The sequence below is a fragment of the Sprattus sprattus genome (assembly GCF_963457725.1).
Source record: "Sprattus sprattus genome assembly, chromosome: 18".
Classification (NCBI taxonomy): Eukaryota; Metazoa; Chordata; class Actinopteri; order Clupeiformes; family Clupeidae; genus Sprattus; species Sprattus sprattus.
The window spans coordinates 22,003,555-22,023,439 of NC_137916.1; the positions used below are offsets into that span (position 1 = coordinate 22,003,555).

Consider the following 19,885-nt stretch of genomic DNA (forward strand, 5'->3'; position numbering starts at 1 on the left):
CAAGTCTCACTCCCCCCTACTCATGCCCTCTCTCTCTCCCTCTTTTTCTCTCTTGTTCTCCATGACCTTATGTCATTATTCCTCCAGTTGTCTGTGCAGATGGTAAGAGTCCAGACTCAAGAGTTTAAATCTCTTGCGTAACCTGACTCCACGTCTAAGCCACGTCTGGTAATTGTGCCACATTCCCTGCGCATTATCTAATTTACATGTATTAGTGAATGCTTTGTGACGGCTCAGGGGGCATAATGAACTCTAGCGCTGTAATTTAGAGGGGGTGTAATGTGTGTGACTGAGCTATGATCATTATCCTGATAACATGTTGTGAGGAAATAGTGATTGTGCGCTAAATGCTGTGCAGTGGCTGCAAGTCCACCCTCTGTCTGTATTGTCTGACTTTGGCGGAGGCACAGTGAGTCATGTTCTAGTTCTAGGTCCAAACTTCTGATCCCTGCTGATCAGGTGATGCGGTACCAAGTAATGGCAGCGCCTTTCTCTCATCACTGGGATGACCTGTAAGGTGGAACAGAGGTCTGGTTACCCCCTCCTTCCCCCCTCCCACCCCTCAGTCCTCTGCGGCCCCATGCCAGCCCCCTCCGGGACAGCTGCGGGGACTCTGTGTTCCCTCGCCACGGCCACAGCGCTGAAAGAGCTGACCGCCACGTCTCTGTGGTGACATTGGCGGCAAGGCAGTGATCAATGATGGACAGATACTCCACATACCCCCCCACCCCCACCCCCCTGTTTTCCCACCTCCCTCTCTTCATCCACCTGCTCCCAGTGAGGCGGTGGTCTGTCATGAATCGGAGGAGGAGGAAGAAAAAGTCGTGTTTCATGACCCCCTCTAGTCGCCACTATGCAGTAACCAGCGAGGCCTGATCAGGTGACTGGTTGTAGGGGCACGCATCCGGGCCATCCGATCCGATGTGGTGTACCCTAAAGAAAGATGAAATGTTGGGGACCTATCTCCCCCTCTCCCTCCCTCGTTTTCTGCCAAGCTGCACATCACTCACATGCTGACTTTGAACAGATACATAGTGAAAGTGGGGTCTCAGGTCAGTGTTCTTAAAAGGGCCAGGGGGCCCCCCCTCTATTTCCCAAAATGGAGAAAGTCTGAGTCTGTGACTGTCTGACTATGAGACATCTTAGGTAGGCAGAAACGATTCCCTGATGTATGTTTGCTGGCTGGCAGTTCAGACCCTATAGGCCTATTTAAGGCAGAGCACTCAGTTATGTCTGTCTGGATGAAAGCAGGTGGATCTCAACTTATAAAATGTCTCATCACAAAGTGAAAACGGTAAATATTTGTGGGGTTCACAAAGATGTTTACGGGTTTACGGTTACAAAAAATAAACTCAACCCATATGGCGAAGGGCTTCACAGCTTAGGTTTGGGTGCAGGTGCTTGGAAGCCACACAAGAAGAGCGAACGCAGAACAGGTGACACAAGGACAACATGGGAGAACAAAGGGTACAGTGGGGACACACAACGACGTAGGAGCTGGCAAGTTTGTTCAAGTTTGAGTGAAGAACGTCACACGTGGAAGACTGCAGCAGCAGGTGGTGACAGATGACTAAAGTTCCCTGAGTTTACCAAGAAAGCCCAAGATGCAACTATTACACACACACACACACACACACACACACACACACACACACACACACACACACACACACACACAAACACACACACACACACACACGGTCATACAGTAACAGAGATCAAATGTAAAGCTCGGGGGCTGACAAACACAAACATACCACCGTCAAAGGAGCATAAATAACGGTGGCAGACACAAAGTGTATTCTTAGAATCCAGTGTCAGTGCCTGTGATGTGTGTGATCGGTGCATGTAAGTTTAGGACTGGTATGCCTTTCCCCGGTAACCTTAACTGCCTGTGGCATGACTAAACTACATGAATCAGAGCTAACAACAAGTCTGCAACATAGCAGCCATTCTGAACAGTGACACTCTGAGAGAGATGGCAGCTGAGGGACTGAGACCCTGACAGAGATAGAAAGGCACTGAAAAAGGAGCAGGAGAGATGGATGCCAAATGTATGGAAACATTTTCAAAAAAGGAGGTGAAGACTAGTAAATTGGGGGGGAATAGGAACAGTACACAATTATCCAAGAGTTGTGAGCAGAGCTGTTAAGCTATCAAAGTACATCCTTTTAGGTGTAAATGTGCACGGCCAGAGTTGAATCCCTATTCCATTAACACATTTCTCACCATTTCTCTTCTGCAGGGGGGAGAAGGGGATCGTCAAAGAAAGCTGCAACAGTAGGTAATGTCGTTTTTTTTTTATACATATAATTGAAACTACTGAAAAAGACGCCATGGGCTTGGATATAACAGAAGAATCATACGAATGGAATGTTATGAAAGAAAAACATCACCAAGCCCCAGAGAGTCAAGGGAGAGATATAGGGTAAATAATGTAGGACAGATTCCAAAACGGAATCCAACAAGTGACCAACACAGAACCATTATTCTCAACACATGCAAAGGGGACTGAGTGTAATGAATTTGATTAATATCCCTTAATGTCTCTTTGTACCTTTTTTCTGTCTTGAAAATCACTTTCCAACTTCATTCCCAGTTTATTGTATATATTGAAAACATTTGGAAATATGTTTATATTCTAATGTACAGTATTCCTGGAGCTTATTAAGTATCGTTCTAAAAAAGATTACGGGGACTTTTAATTAAATCAAACCAAACAATAAATAAGCAAACACACAAGTAAGTAAATAAATAAATGAATGAATAATAGGGTAGGATTAAAGTAGGATTTAATATTTTAAGATTAAGTCAATGTGCAATGTTAATATGACAAATCCTGACCAGCCACTTTACGCAAAGATTTATATAATGGAATGGTATCAGGTGTCTTTGCTTACCTGACTTCCCTGGAAAAAAATATTACTAGCTGTAAAGCAGCAGAAGAAGTTACCACTTTATTGGTAATGCCAGTCCTTCACCTATAACCATTACCCTGCAAGTGACCTTGACTATTTTCTCTCCAGTTCCGTGTCGGCACTCTGAAACTTAAGCACATGCTAATAACATGACTATATTTAAGTACCATTTATGGGTTGTAAAAAAGTCCAGGAGAAACAACTGGCTGGCCACTTTAGGGGGAGGAAAGTGCCAGCGTGAGACCGCAAATGTGTGGCTCGTTCTGATAATAGGCCTAGAGTCGCGATAAAGACATGATGATCATTCCCATGATTGGCTTCTGAAGGTTAGCTCTGAAACAGTACATAAGCACCTTCCACATCTCTTCTCTGTATACTCGCTTATCACCTAAAAGATGCCCCCACCCCATTCCCACTCTTACCCAATTCCTGCTAGTGTGAATGGGGAGGATTAAGAACATCGTATATAAAGCACTTCTACCCCCTGGAAAGGTGTTGTCATTTGAGCTGGATCAACTGATCACTATGTAGACTTCGATGACCTCTCTTTTTCACCCTATTTCTGTTTCCCCTCTCAACCTTTCTCTCTCTCTTGCTCTCTTTCTCTCCATCACAGAAAAGCCGCCAGAATATGAGCCCAACATCCCTGAACCCCAGACGAGAGCTGACCTGCTAAAATGTACGGAACTATAATGTTGCTCTTTAACACTTGAGGGGCCCATGCAGCCTTGTGTTTGATGCTTAATCTCTTTCGCTGACTCCCCACATGTGAATGCCTTTGCTTTTGACATTCTTGACCAGGGAGAGGTTGTCAATCAAAAAGCCCTGACCTAGCCTCCTCTTCCTGTGTGGTCAATCCCTCTTTGGCGCTGTCTCTCTTTGACACTCTTTTGTTAACTTCCTTCTCCTGTTTGTACCCCTGTCTCACATAGACTGGGCACCATTCTCCATGGATGAGAGAACGGCACAGAAGGTCCTGTGGATTTCTGAGGGAGGTCTGAAGGTGGCTCGCATGACAGACAATATGTGCCCCTATCTGGACAGACCAGAGAGATATGAAGACTCACCCCAGGTGGGTGTCGATTACACTTCTAGTTTATCCCCCATCTGACATGAGGCTGACATACCGGTAACCATGTTATTAATATATCAATACAGCTGGCACATACAGTATAAATGATCATAATTACCAGTGTCCAGTCATATAGCGGTGTCATGTAAATGTCCAAACTTCATGTAAATGTTGTAAACAACTTTCATATTTCATATTTGCTGACAGCTGATAAGCTAAGAACATAGGCTGTATCAGAATCTAAAATTCCGAGATCTGTCATGACAGTTTTTTAATAAATTTGAAATGCTTATGACAAGGTAATGTTGCTCTTGGTAGAGGGTTCAAGTAAATTGAAACTGAAATAATTTCTTTGTCAATCGTTTGCTGTGCAGCGTTCCTCTCCCTCACTCCTGTTATCTTCCTCCTCCTCCTCCTCTCCCTTAAGGTGCTATGTAAGGAGGGCATCGAGGGCTGGCGGGGCTACTGGGAAGTTGAGTACGACGGGTGGGTGGTGTTGGGCCTGGCCCTGGAAAGCACCGGCCGCAAACTCAAGGACGGCCCCTGTGGCCTCGGCGAGAACGAGACGTCATGGGGCGCAGGGTGGGCCGGCTCCAACTACCACGTGTGGCACAACGGTGAGAACGTGGTGATCCAAGAGAACTTCAGCAACACCATGGGCGTCTACGTGGACCAGCCGGCGGGCATCATCAAGTTCTTCGTGGTGGAGGCCAATGAAGAGGGCACGAAAGAGGTCAAGCTGCTACACCAGTTCAAGACAAAATTCAGCCAGAAGGTGTTCCCAGGCTTCTGGGTGGGAAGGCAGTCCTTCTGCCTTATCTGTAAGAAAGACTAGTGAAGAAGAGGAGAGGGGGAGGGAGAAGAAAAGAGAAAGATACAGTTAGAGATAGAGGAATGTGGCAAAGCTTGTGACCACAATTTGAGGAGAGGTTATTTTTGTTTAAAGGTACAATAGGCAGCTTTTCCTTCTACTGGCAGTGAAGCTAAAAACCACAACAGCCCAGGTAAAAAAAAAACAATTCCCCAGGAAATGCCTTCCATAAATTGCCTGTTTAGATTAACTGACAACTTGTGTCCGTAAATACCTGATCCTGGATCTGGTGCCTGAAGGAAATTCTAAGTCCACTCGATGCCCTCAACATTTTTTCTTCGTCTTACAGAATGCTGCCTATTGCACCTTTAAGCATTAGTGTGGTAGGGGCTTACATGGTAGGAACAAAAAGGTGAACAGGGTGAATTAAAAGGGAGGCTATATTGTAATGGTGTGGTAAGAGTGGGTACATTTTTCTCTCAGAGTAATTCATGTAGTCCACAAAATCTTTGCTCTCAGTCTTCTGTCCATGTCTATTTTTTAAATCTAGGGATTGATTGTCAGTAAAATAACTTAAAATCGCATTTATACTAGAATGCTATGCGTTGAATTATTAGTGAAGATATTGACCATATTTTACTTGATAAATAGTTGGTAGAGGAATTCTTTCTTTAGATCTATTGTATAGTAAGAGCTTTAATCTTGAGTTATGAGTGGTTTTTAAATGTTGTTTCTGGGGCCTATATTTATTTTATATCCCATGTGTCTGATTGTGTTGTAACAGTGACAACCAAATCTCACTGAATAAACAAATTGTGTCAAAGCAGTTAATTTGAATGATTGAAGAATTGACTGAAGAGACAAGTAACACATAAATCTAGAAACAATAACCCCCTCCCCCACCACCACAACACACATGTAAAACACTTTGCCCTGATTCAGTTCACCAGATTGACACAACACTATAGGCTTAATTGCTAAAAGACCATGTTTAAAGGCTGGAAGCATACTTCCATTCTCCCGCTTAGGTTGTAGTCCAATGCTTTCAAGGTCAACAAAGAAAGAATGTGTTCAGAATGAATAATTAATTTGATGAATCGTTTAAAGGTAATCATACAACAACCCTTTAAGGGAACGTATCAGAGGCTGGGTGATGGCAGATGCCTTCGACTCTTGTGTCCACACAATTTCAGGAGCTGAGGTGTGTTTGCTCCATCTACTGCCAAGGGTGAGTAGCCATGTCAGTCAACACAGGGATAACAAGGGGCGGTGATGACGCTGAGATTTAGCTGAGAGTAAAAAACAATAAAATATCTGTTCTAAACAATCAAGTACTGAGCCAACGGTCTAGGTTCAAATTCTGCTTACAAAGTCGGCAAAAATCAGAGCTCAAGTAATCTCTTAGGTAAATGAATTAAAGTATTGAACCTCTACACATTGTTGCCCTTTTGTGTTATGAGTCCCCATAATTTGCAGAATATTGGGTCTGTTTTTATCATGTAAATAATGCAGTGACAGTTCAGGACCAGCATAACCAAAGAAGCTCTCACTACTTGATTTTTTTTCAAATAATAGCAACAATGTTGCATTTTTTTGCATTTTTGGGACACAGAACTGTCTCAGAAGGACAAGACAAAATAAGTTCTTCCACGCAACACATCAAGATTCAAGAATGACTGGTTTATTTAAAACACATTGGTATAACACACATCAATTTGAATCGCTGCAGATGGACTGCACATCCATTAGAAATGCACATTTTTTGTAGTGTTATAATCACCGATGTCCACCTCTTTTATCGTCTTGGTTTTATTATCACAAATCACCATTGCTTTATTACATCATAGAATCATACAGCTCTGTCTGTAACGTACTGTGCTGGTCAATCACTCAGTTAAAAATTATGTTAACAAAGCTGCTTTGTATCCCCTGGGCAATGCCCCAGCTTTTAAATATCAAAAAGCTCCTTTTAGGGCTAGCGGCCTACAATCACATTTTGATTTACCCCTTGAACTATGTGGGTCAGCATGAGAAGCCCTTCTTCCTCGCTTTTCGAAACGGAACCTAGCCACTGTAAAAGCACTGATCCACAATCTGTATTGTCTGCTTCAAGTCAAAACACAAATTTTAAACGTGTGTGTCCGTGTCTGTGTGTGCACATGTTCTCGTGTGTGCTGGTGTGAGAATTTGAATGTGTTCCACGCAGCACTTTACGTAAACGGCAAGTTCCTGCGCTTGCGTTGTGTGTCGTCTCTAGGCGCAGGCCCTGTATCGTTGTGTTTAGTGTTGGCATAAATGCAGCTTCGGTTCGTGTTTTGTCACAGTGTGTAGTGTGTGAGCGGTCACGTTAGTGTCACAGCCTGCGTGCGAGGGCCTGCAGTGTTTAGTTAGTGGTATACTGGTGTATGTTCTCTCTTTGTTAGTGTTTATGTGGTTAAAGTGTGTCACAGCTTACCACCCCTTCACCCAGGAGGCATCTTTCACCAGTAAGCACTAACTACATATTTTCACCATTCCTTTCAGCTTTTCGTTCTCCTCCTTCTGCATCATCTTTAAACTCCTGACAGCGCTCTTTTAAACACTCTTTTTATCTTTCACCCCCCACCAACACAAACCTCCATGCATAGCTATTGCCCAATCACACTTGCTCTCTCTCTCTCTTCATCCATCTGTCCTCATCGCGGACAAACACACACACACACACGCACATGCACGCACGCTCTCAAACACACACACACACACACACACACAGACACTCTTGCACAAACACTAGGTCTCTCAGTGTTTCAGAGAGAAGTCTCCAGTGTTGAGGCGAGGACGGGGCAGTGCTCCAAACATCTCTGTGCCGTCAGTTGCCCCTGGAGCCAGCAGTGCCTTCATACTGGCAGCAATGTGGTCCAGGTCAGCACAACCAGCCTGGAGAGAGAGAGAGAGAGAGCGTGTGAGAGTCTTAGCACCTCTTCTCTCTGACAATCTGAGCACCTTCTTTTCTCTGTACGTAGTTCACTGATATAGACATTTGTTCACGTACTTAATACTTTAATTAATTTGCAGACGTTGCTATTAGTACATCAAAGGCAATTATAACATGTGTCACATATCTGTATTCCACCCAAAGCGCTCAAATTACGCATTTTTGTATTTCACTTCATCTGGTGAGGGGACTCACTCGTTCTCCGCTGTTGTTCTCCCCGGGGTGCGCTCTGTTGCCCCTGCAGCTCCACACAGGCACAGAGACCGGGAGCGAGCGAGCCATGGCCAGGGCATTGGGGTGGGGAGGGGGCCGAGACATCAGCATGCCATGACCCACCGCCATGCACCGGGAAGGGGGGGGAGCGTCTTCACTCAGAGACCCTGAACCACAACACAACAACGGACTCACGGTATGAGAATAACCAACGGAATAGGAACTGATGCCCACGTACATGGACATTCAGACATTCAAACACACACACACACACACACACTTTAACATCCATTAGGGTACAATGCTCAGGGAAGAGAACTAGAACTAGATTTAGATTACTGTAAAACAAGCTTCTGAATAGGAGTACACAGTCTCAGGCTTGTGAAACACAGAGGGAGACACTCACCATCAGTGCTCTCCTCCTCACCATCTGACTCAAAGAAGGGTTCACAGTCCCTAGACAGAGAGTCCTCATCCATGGAGAACACTCCTGGAGAAAGACAGTGAGCACAAACAAGACAACAAGTGAAGAAAAAAGGCAGAATGAGAAAAGGAGGGAGGGAGAGAGCGCGCGAGAGAGGACAGGAAATAGCCTTAATTTAGCCTTAATTTGTTTTTGGTGGAATGCTAAGCAGACTAACAGGGACTAACCTGCAGATTCGTTCAAATTTCGTCTTCTTCCTTCCAGGTCGTCATCTTCCTCTTCTTCTTCCTCCCCCTCTTCTTCCAGGTCCACCATTCCAGCCCTCTCTCTTTCTTCTTCTGCCTCCTCTAGTACCACCATCTCTCTCTCCCTTTCTCCATCTCCATGCTGAGGCCCGCCTTGACCAAGGACGGCCCCCGAGCTGTAGATTGACGGGTAGCTCTGCGAATAGAGCCGTGCGTTGGGGCTGACGGTCCCCACACCACTGTCCCCAGTCAAGCCCTGGAAAGCAGATCGGCTTTTAGTATATACTAGAGTTCCTCCACTTCTGCACTCTCTTAATATTTGTCTTTCAGCTGACAAGCCACACTCTAATTATGAGATATGAGTTGGAAAATGTTAAGCTGCGATTTAGATGAACATGAACACTCTGTGTATCAAAATGATCACTTGATGCATGACATTTTAATCCTGGAACTAGGATTATAGTTCTTACAACTCTGCCATCATGCATGACTGTCTCACCATTCGTGATCCTGTGTCAGAGGATATGTCCACTCCGAGCTTGGTGCCGCCGTCTCCAGTAACCAGGCGTGTGTGCCGCTGTGCCGTCAGCAGTGAGGTGGAGTGCAGCACAGCGATGTCATCAATGTATCGCCGCGAGGCCTCTGCCAGTGCCCCCTGACCCCAAACGTGATAGGAGTAATTCCACTTCCTGCTGGCTGGGATCAGGCCACCGCTTCCCTGCTTCCTGGTGCCGTCTCCCTCCACCAGACTCAGCTGGAACTTCTTGCAGGCGGTCAGGATGGTCAGATCGCAGCCCGACTTCTGGCCGTAAGCTTCTGCCGCAGCCAGAAGTGCCAGCCAGCTCTCCTTGTGATTGTCGGGGATCTCGGGTTCAGACGATTGGGTAATAGAGGCCATGATGAGTGTGAGGGACAGCCAGTGGCTCTGTCGTGTTTGTTTGTTCTGTCAGTTAGGGCTTTAAAGGGATGTGTGGCTATGTGTAATTGATTGGCTGGTGACTCACAGTGTGTGGTGTCCTATGCAAAATATTTGTACTTTATGTGTCTATTCAAGGGGCCACTGGCAATGTCTTGCTATGTTGGTAAGAAATGGACTGCTGGGTACGAGACTGTTTAAATTGCCTTTTGCAGGTGAATGTTTGCTTGTGTATGGTTGAAAGCTGTGTTTAGAGCTAAGATAATACTGCTGTGTCTTAATTGATAAGTGCTCGTTTTACTTTAAGGTAGGCTTTTCTTTGGTAATGGGAGTGATAACCTTTAAGGACACTACAACTACAGTAGGCACAGAGTGGCTGGTGGATATGTTGAGTTAAGCGTGCACGAGAGTACTAGGGGAGAGACGAGAGCGTGTCACTTGCGGATGTTACCTGGGGACAAAAGAAGAAACACAACATTTATAGAGAGCAAAAGAAGAGAAAGCAAGCCCGTCTACATGCCACTGACTGGACAAATAGGAAAATAGCTACACATACAGAGGTATCCCTTGTCAGTAGCAACGGCTCTGGAAGATGATCATCTACATCAGAACTGCGTCTGATGTTGACATGTCACCGGTCGTCTGTTTTTCTTTACAAGGAAGCAGATAAACTACCACGCCGTGATATAAACAATCGGTAATGCCGTGATTTGCCTTCCTGCGTAAGCAATTTGGCGCTGTTAAATTCGCATGCTATAAAAGGCGTATTTATAGGTAATGGAACGGCATATTATTCACGTCACCATCTCCTGTAAACGATGTTACTTTATTACCAACAGGCCTACCTAGCGTTTTCTGTGCACAACAACTTGCGCTGCCAACGTAGAGTAGGTGACACGAAACAACTGACGTTTAGTCTGTTTGTGTTTTTTCCACAATGTCAGCACTGCTACTGTGACTGCCAGTTGGGTCCTGTTCATAAGGGTACATCGTTGTTTGCTAACATTGCATGCATGTTTCTGGCGTTTAAATGTGAGTGTGCTGTGAGAGCACAAGCTTGTTAGCAAAGCTAACCATAGCCTAGCTGTTGATGCCCCCACCCTACCTACCAACTCATATTACACCAGTTATTTAATGCCGCAACAACATGGACAAAAATATACAATAAATGCACAGAGTAACTCCGTACTTACACATTCAGCTTCCTCGTATTACTGCCACACAGTTCCTATGGTCTACAACTTAATTTCTTTATCCCTCTTTGTCTGTCTCTCCCTCTCTTCATGCAGCTCTCCCCTAGACTCCGACGTCGCTACGTGCATGGTGCTGTTTACAGTCTGCCCCCACGCACGCAGACCGCGTGACTGAACGGGCTCGTCCACGTTCTCTGAAAACTATATTTTTCACTGTGCTGGCCTACTTTTACGAGGTTTTCTAATGTATTGGAATGACAGGTACTGTGCGTCGACATAGTACGTATTTGATACCTGACAGAACCTGAAAAATACAAAACTAGTGTTCTGCTGATGATGATTTAAGTTTGGAACTTGAACATGAACAGTAGGCTTTCGAACACCAGTCATCTCCATTCTTATAAGAAAACTGCGCTCCAGTTGCAAAGAGTAACAGTTCCATAGGGACTGTAAACAGGCATTTATGTAATCGACATGTTGGGAGTATCCCACAGATCTGTTTTCACCTTTTCTCAATCGCTGGAGAACAATACAAAAAAAACGTTTTTAAAATATTCCCATTTATTTATGTGTTACATTCTTCATGGAGCAGGGTACAGTCTTTTTCTCACGTGATTTGGGGGGTACAGCCATGGGCATGGCAAGGAATACGTAGAGTGCCATGTATGATTGGTTTATGGAATAAATGCGTCAGGCAAGGCGGGGCCATCTTTGAAGTAGGAAGTGTTGTTTGACGTTGCGTTGTTTTGGAAAAGTATTCCATCGATGGAAGAATGGAGTCCAAACCAGCAAGTCACAGGGTAAGCTAACTGACAAGTCCTAAAGTCATCATTTCATCGCCCGTGACATTTTATGAAGACATGAACACCAGTTACATCCATGTATATATAGCCAATTTCTTTATAGTTAGGTAGCGTCACAGCTGGCTAGTTAACGTTAGCTGGGAAGCTAGCAAGTTGTTATCTTACCTTAGCTAAGAAGAAGCAGTAGCTCGATCTGTCTTTAATCTCAACCCTATCATTTCGGTCGACGTAATGTCACGAGTTCCAATGCAAGAAATGTGTGATCTCTTTGGTGTTGACACGTCGGTACAAACATGTTTCAATGCATGTTGGCTGAAGCGACTGGAGTAACGATAGCTAGCAAGATGGCAAACGCGACTGGTTCGACCTGTTTCTAAGAGAGGGGTGGTCCCTTTTTGGAGAGAGTGGGTTCAAACAAAGATTAATCTAATTCTTAAAACGGAGACCAAAGTGATCCCTCAAGGAAGACGTTTGTTTCATCAGTCTTAAATGCAGCTGGTTATTGTAGTTAGTAGTTGCAGTGGTTCATGCCTACTGTCATCGATAAAATCATCGATTGGGTATTGTCATTTAGTAATGACGGGTGCTGTTAGCTAGATGATTGAGTCATCATGCTGATACGCTAAATACTTGTGTTGCTTGTGTTTGTTGTTGCGTGTGTTTGGTGACTTTTTATTAATATGATGTTCATCTTCGATATCAATTATGGCTTTCCAGCTAATATTTGAAAAAGAGGGGGTGTATCTTCACACCAACACCAAAAGGAACAACCAGGACACAACAATTCCTGGATTCATCCGTATTGTCGAACGGGTAGGAGTCACTCTGTATTTAAAACAAATCCTACATCTCTTCCTTTTAGGTTAGAATACCTACAATCTTACCACCTGACTTAACATTACACATTACATCTGGTCATTAAGAACTACCAAGACATTTGTTTGCATTGCCATTAAGACCTGGTTAAGGCTGTCATCTCTATAACTGGGTTGTGGCAGGATGGAGAGACTGCTCTGGAATGGAGCCCACTGGAAGACCAGGGCAGAAGCACCCCTGCAGTTATGTATTCCAAAAAGGTCAGAGAGCATGACTTGGCACACATATTCTATTTACATTTGTTCTTAGTTTTCATACTTTGTGTTTTTTTTTTTTAAATGTTCTTCTTTTTTCTGTCTGCTTTTATTGTCAGGAGGAAAATGGAGGAGAGGAGGACACAAATTTTGACCCTGGATATGAACCTGACTGGGCTGTTATTAGTACAGTGAAGCGAGATCATGACTGTGAACGTGTCCCAGTGCGAGAGACAGGTAATATGCTCAGAACAGGCACTGTTTTATTATCCATAGAAAGCGCCAGAGAGTTGTGAGTGCTCAGAACAAGTGGTCCTTGATACTTTGCCAACAGGTGTGGAGGTCATTCTCAGGAACAAATAAACTGAACTGAAATTAGTTATGAGTTATTAGGTAGTTGCCCAGTAGTAAATGCCCTGTTTTATGACCAGTGAAGTCCCAATAGTTGAAACAGACTCCTCTGTATTGAAAGGTCACTGGGGCGCTTTCTCGCTCCCCCTGTCCGAGCTGTATTCCCTGCGTCGGGCACGCTTTGCTCTGGGCCGTAACTTCCTGGTGGTGACCAGCAGAGGGGGCCACCCGCTGCCTGCGCTGCACTTCCACAGAGGGGGCACCCAGGAGCTGTTGCGAGCCCTGCGCCACCACATCAGCATGGTCCCGTGAGTCCCCTGCCCTGCCCTCAGCCTTTTGCACTCAGCCACACTCCAGTTTCTGTTCCTGCCCATTTGGACCACTTCCTGTTTACTCTATCACAGCCTCTGTGTTGTTTCTTGCTGATATTACTGTATTTGTTCCTCCCTTCGTGCCCTGAGTTTAATCCAGACTGTGTATTTATATCTCCGGGGTATGCAGGTCTCCTGTGGATGGGAGGCTCTATCTGGCCTACCCCAGAGACTCAAGTGCTGCCTCACAGGCAGGTGATGAACAGATGTTTGATGACAACAGTCCCGATATTGTGTCTGTAAGTTACCAGAGACTTTGGTGGGATGGGTGTGTGAACAAATGATTGGTATGTGTGTTTGTTTTTGATGTGTTCTAAGAATACACTTTGTGTCTGCCACCGTTATTTATGCTCCTTTGACGGTGGTATGTTTGTGTTTGTCAGCCCCCGAGCTTTACATTTGATCTCTGTTACTGTATGACCGTGTGTGTGTGTGTGTGTGTGTGTGTGTGTGTGTGTGTGTGTGTGTGTGTACGTGTGTACGTGTGTGTTTTATATCCTGTTTCTAAAAGCCAAGCATCGCTGTATTTGTATTTGTTTATTTATGTATGTATTTATTTATGTGTCTGCTCTCCCCTGCAGAGGTTCATGCATGACCCCTATGCAACCACACTGGGGGGTTTCTCCAAGGTGACCAACTTCTTCAGGGGGGCCCTGCGACCCCCGGATTCGGCCATGAGGTCCTCTCATGATGCCAACTCCCCTCATGCTGCCGATGACGAGCCGGGATTCGAACTCATCACCCCGGTAGGTGTTACTGGGGAAGGGAAGGAAACGAAAGGGAGGGACTTCCTGTGAGCAGTTTTGGAAGGGGGGGGGGGGGGGGGACTTCCTTTTGAGTTTTCCGGGAAAGAGGTTGCTCAAGTGTCAGTCTCATGATCTGGTCATACCTGTTTCCCATGACTAGGGACATAACTGTGACGACTCCAGGCGCTTAAAATAGCTCTCCCTCTCTTTCTCTTGCTCTCTTTGAAAGGGTGCTGAGCTTGGGCCCAGACCAGACGTCACCAGGGGGCCGCCTCTGGACAACTGGGAAGAGTTTCTCGACACAGAGGGGCGTGTCACAGATCCTGACAGAGTTAAACAGTTGATTTTCAGAGGGGTATGTACCTGTAAACCTTTGAAATTGAAGATAAAATGATGGTAGTAGGCTTAATTCAGCATATGTCCTTCACAAAGACATCACCCTAGTTAAGGGTTTTATAATGAACAGATGTGGTTGGAAGCATAAGGGATTAGTGTTGGTTAATGGCTGTATGTTGGAATGTCTTCTAGAACATTGTAGTCATATCCCAGGTGCTCTGTGACTCTGTGACACTGTCATAACGCAAATTGTTGAATGTTTCTCTTGCGCAGGGTATCACTCCATCCCTTCGTAAGGAAGTATGGAAGTTTCTGCTGGGATTCTATCCTTGGAATAGCACTGCCAAAGAAAGGGAAGATATTGTCAGAATGAAAACGTGAGTTGATTAGGTTGTATCTCCTCCGTTCTCATGGTTATTTGTCTCCTATTTGCTTGGTTTCTCTCGCTCTCTCTCTAACTGTCACTCTCACTGTTTCAGAGATGAATATTTCAGGATGAAAGTTCAGTGGAAGTCAGTCAGTGAGGAACAGGAAATGAGAAACTCCCTGCTCAGGGGTTACCGCAGCCTCATAGGTCTGTTCTGCATCCCTTTACTTTTGATTGGATTGTTAATGCTGGTTCTCAAGCTGATTGTCTGATTTTTTTGTGTTTTTAATTGGGCAGAGCGGGATGTAAATCGGACAGATAGGAACAACACATTCTTCTCAGGGAATGATAACCCAGGCCTGGTGTTGCTTCATGATGTACTCATGACATACTGCATGTACAACTTCGATCTGGGTATGTCTGCTGCAGTACTCCTTGGTCACCACTAGATGACAGTGTTTCAGATTTGACAAAATCTACGACCATATTGGGCTATTCAAATAGCATAGAATAGAATGATGGATAGAATGAATTTGTCCATTAAACTAAATAGATACACATAAGATTGAGTTCAGTCATAGATTATGCTACATATTCTGTACATCACAAGCTGTTTGTATATGCAATTTGGTAGTTAAAATACATTTGTCATGTTGGATTCATAGCTGTCGTGTAATGTTAAAGTGGCAAAATGAAACACCAAAAACAAAAACTCTTTTTGGGTCCTTGTTCGTTTGTAAATAAACTCAGGTTTTTGTAGAGCTTCCTCACCTCATATGTTTACTCTCTTCTCCTTGGTTTGTGGCCTGTTGTGCTTGCAGGTTATGTTCAGGGCATGAGTGATCTTCTGTCTCCTCTCCTCTTTGTGACTCAGAATGAGGTTGAGTCGTTCTGGTGTCTGACCGGCTTCATGGAGATGGTGGTCAGTACTCCTGCACACATTATCACTGTTCACCTACGTGATCTGTTGTCATAGACAAAAAGTAATGTTATATTTATTTTTTCTATGAATTCCAAATCACATAGAAATAAGTAAAAACACTTTCTGTTCTTTCTCTCTTCTTTTTTTTGTTTATCTCTCTCTCAGCATCACAACTTTGAGGAATCTCAGGAGGCGATGAAACATCAGCTTCTGCAGCTTAGTACACTCCTCAAAGCGCTGGACCCTGAGCTCTGTGACTATCTGGGTAATCAATCCACTCATCAATCAGCTAGTCGGCTAATTAATCCCCAACGACCAACGGCCGACTCCTTTTACACCAGTAGATACTGAAACCATGTATCTTTGGAGCCCTGAGAGGTATTCCATGCTCTCTGTTTGCCTCTGACACTCTGCTGTTTCTCCATCTCACCCTCACACACAAACACACAGACTCTCAAGACAGCGGCAGCCTCTGTTTCTGTTTCCGATGGTTGCTCATCTGGTTCAAGAGAGAGTTCTCCTTCGAGGATATCCTGTCTCTGTGGGAGGTGAGGCATTGTCTGGCCATCTCACATGGAGCCCATGTCCTATATTGACAGTGTAGTGACTCGTGAGCTCACCTGGATCGTTTTAATCATGTGACCTTTTGTCCCCACAGGTCATGTGGACCCGTCTGCCGTGCTCCAACTTCCACCTGCTGATGGCCTGTGAGATTCTGCAGTCCCAGAAGGGGGAGCTGATTGGCTCCAATCACGACTTCAACACCATCCTCAAGGTATATGTGGACCTGCTGGAGGGTGAGGGTGCTATTTATCAGCAATAAACAGATGTTTAGTTTGGCTTATATGTGCTTACGTGTGTTTCGTTTTGTGTTTCTGTGTGTGTGTGTGTGTGTGTGTGTGTGTGTGTGTGTGTGTGTGTGTGTGTGTGTGTGCGTGTGCGTGTGCGTGCGCGTGTGTGTGCACACGTGTGTAATTACAGCACATCAATGAGCTGTCCATGAAACTGGATCTCCACTCGGTGCTTTGTGGTACAGAGGCCATTTACCTGCAGCTGGCCGGCTGTAAGGTGAGCCATCACAGGGGACACACCTGACATGAAGGTCACCTCTGAAGTAAATCAAGGGTGTTTGAACCCTTTTGTCTTTTTATGTCCTGCTTTGCTCTCATCTCTCTCTCTCTCTCTTTCAGGAGCTCCCTCTTAAGGTGCTGGAGGTGTTGGATCTGTACATCCCCCCCAGATTAGATCAGGACAGCTCCATGTCACAAAGTCGTGAGACAGATTTCTTGCTGAACCAATCAGAGGCTGGGGCTGCTACACCCAGCCAACCGAGCAGCTGCAATGCAGCACAGGGCCCTCCCCCCACTTACCCCTAACTCTAAGGATGGACGTAGAGAGCATTTTTTTTTAAAGAATTGAAGTGTTGTGGATGTGGATGACGCATGAATGACTACATACTTGGCTACACTTTATGCTTAGGTGTATTAATGACTGGATAGATAGATTGTGGTAGATTTTCGTATGTTTATATTTAAATGGTTGTTCTTTGATACTCTATATTGCTCTATATGAAGGCATTTAACTGTTGTCATATTCCAAGGAACTGTGTGCAATGTGTGTGGATGTGTGCAATAAACAAGCCTCTGCTTAAACCAATGCACAGGCACCAGAAGGGATTTATTACTGAACGTGTTACTTTACCATCAAGGTATTGCCACCATTTAAATATAAAAGGTTTTGATATACTTCCTGGTTATTAATACACCTTGTCATGAAGTGTAGCGGACGGATTGTTCTTGACGATCTTGTGCAAATAAAAGGAAGAGGGAAGGACTCCTTTTGGTGTGGGTGCAGCACAGAAGGATGTGTATCTTCTCTGTGTGTTTATGTTGTCTTTGTGGAAGGTGTCTGTAATGCTATGCTGTGCTACACAACCATAGTAACCTTAGGTTATGGACCAGCACAAATTGCTGTGAAGTTTATCACCCGTCCTGCCTCTGTTTTCGCCCTTTCTAAACTTGGTCTGTGAGTGGCAAAATGGTTAACTTGTGGACATTAGTATAGTGGTCCGTGTTGTCTGTGTCCTCTTCTGAGGGGCCTTGTAGTGACATATGTATGTAAACATTGGATAAATTGGGAGAGAGCAGTTGCCCCTGAAAAAAAAAAGAAGGAAGATCTGAGTTTGTTTCGTTGTCTTAGCGAGCTGCACATCATCTGTTAAAAGGTATTGCTAAAATGTGCTCTTTCATGTCTCTGTTATATATTGTTTGCATAAGATTCTGCGTGTCCTCTGTTTTTATCTAGTGTATAGGATATTTGTGTCCCTGTGTCACCCACATTTGGAAGAAAACTGAATGAAGCTTTTCACTCAGTGAACGCCTGATGTTGTCTCCTGCGTAATGCTGCCCAGTACAATGCTGCATGCTTTCATTCCTCCTCCCTTTTTTAAAAAGCCTTGATACCATGACAGTAGTCTCCATTTATCATACAAATAAATTACTGACAAATAACTCCAATCAGGCTCCACTTTTGTTTTTTATTCTACTCATGAAATTAGAAATTCTCAAGGGACGAAAATAAGAACAACACCACCAACAAAAAGTCTCATGAAGAATGGGGACCTTTTGAGTGATTCATGTCATTTTATAAATTGTTAAGTAAATCTGCTTTCCTTTTTGCATCTCTATCTCCCTTTTGTATCTCTTCCATATGCGTCTGCTTGCTGTACGTGTACTGCGTCATGAATGATTTATTAATTACATCAATAGAAAATTGGTGAAAGGTTGGAGGTTTTCCTTCCAAAATATTGATGTTTTAAGTTCCACTAGATGGTTAATATCAAAAACACTGAATTTTAATATAGCTTTTGACTGGCTCATCAGAATGAGGAAAAAAGTCAGCTGCATGACGCATATTTTTGGAATGACTGGCTAGCTGTCTCGTAATTTCTACCCTGAGAGTCCAGACTTGCATATATTCACTAGACATGTTTAAGATGTTTTGTTTGTTCAGAGCAAATCAGGGTCTGTGTTAGCATTCCACATACTCGACACGCTTCACACATAAAGAGCTGAGAGACTGAAGAGGTAATTTCTGCTTTACAGCATGAAGGGTGGTTGGCTTCTGTCAGCCACTGCTACCTCTCTAAGCTCAAGAGAGCGCAGCCACTTAGGCTGGGTGTTAAGTGAGTGAACTTACGTACCCCGGTCCCCTGTCCGTCACTCGCTGTAAACACCCCCCTCCCTCTCCTCTCCTGCTCTTCTCTCCCCTCTCTCTCTCTCTCTGTCTCTCCCTCTCCTGCTCTCCTCTCTCTCTCTCTCTCTCTCTGTCTCTCCCTCTCTCTCTCACTATCAGCAGGTGTCTGAGCGGGGTGAAAGGCAGGGTGAATGGGGTCACTGTTCTTCACTGTCCTGTCAAATGAGGTGGAAAATGAGGGGCGGGCATCCACGCCCCTCTCCCATGACACTGGTGCTGCTCTTTCTGTTGTCCCCCTCTCGCCATCACTTTCTCTCCCTCTCTTTCTCTGTCCTGTCTTTCACTCTCACCCTCTCCCTACCCCTCCCTCGCCTTTCAGGCCGTGTTTGTTTGAATACAGCTGGGACATATGAATTTAGCATGGCACTTAAACAACCTGCCTGACAGTCTGTCACTTGTCCTCCTATGTGTGTTTGTGTCCCGCATCCCTCCCCACAAACGTTCAGCTGACCTGACCTTAGTCGTCTCTAAGAAAGCGAGTGAGAGGGGGAAAAAAAACGTAATGAATTTTTCATTTGAGCTGAATCTGTTTTCAGCGTGCCTCAAATGAGGTTTTCATGACCAAACGCAGCCCGATCAGCTGTTGGTTGCCAAAGTGCAGTTAGCTTCATGTCTCTCAGCGTCAAGACTATGCGGGTCACATTCCAGTCAGCAACACCAAAGATTTGGCAACTTTGTTCAACATGTGGTCTTCACTGAAAAAAAATTTCATGTTTAGTCAGTAAGAACAATAAAACAATTTTTTTACCTGGTTGTTATGGTACATGAGAATTAAAGCCATCATTCAGTAAAGGACAAATACACCAACGATTGAGTTAAATCTTTGCTGCTCTCTGCAGGCAAAAACAACTTTTGTCAAGCGTCCTAAATCCACTATATACAGTATATATATACACAT

The 19,885-nt window shown here is 44.6% G+C and overlaps 2 protein-coding genes across 2 annotated transcripts; one reads left to right on the top strand and one right to left on the bottom strand.

The window, feature by feature from the left end:
- Positions 1-6,466: 6,466 nt before the first annotated feature.
- Positions 6,467-10,902, bottom strand: akt1s1 (AKT1 substrate 1 (proline-rich)). The gene is made up of 6 exons (XM_080855796.1): positions 10,767-10,902; positions 9,157-10,024; positions 8,640-8,913; positions 8,395-8,478; positions 7,971-8,155; positions 6,467-7,717 (listed from the first exon to the last, which is right to left on the bottom strand). Exons 2-6 carry the CDS (start codon positions 9,553-9,555, stop codon positions 7,580-7,582), a joined length of 1,080 nt encoding a protein of 359 aa, XP_080711922.1. The 5' UTR covers positions 9,556-10,024; positions 10,767-10,902; the 3' UTR covers positions 6,467-7,579.
- Positions 10,903-11,432: 530 nt separating this feature from the next.
- tbc1d17 (TBC1 domain family, member 17) lies at positions 11,433-18,240 on the top strand. The gene is made up of 17 exons (XM_080856957.1): positions 11,433-11,566; positions 12,287-12,382; positions 12,568-12,645; positions 12,759-12,876; positions 13,112-13,298; positions 13,492-13,600; positions 13,943-14,107; positions 14,337-14,462; positions 14,717-14,820; positions 14,923-15,017; positions 15,108-15,224; positions 15,632-15,732; positions 15,898-15,997; positions 16,183-16,280; positions 16,391-16,507; positions 16,714-16,800; positions 16,923-18,240. The coding sequence occupies exons 1-17, from the start codon at positions 11,540-11,542 to the stop codon at positions 17,106-17,108; spliced, it is 1,911 nt and encodes a 636-aa protein (XP_080713083.1). The 5' UTR covers positions 11,433-11,539; the 3' UTR covers positions 17,109-18,240.
- Positions 18,241-19,885: the final 1,645 nt, after the last annotated feature.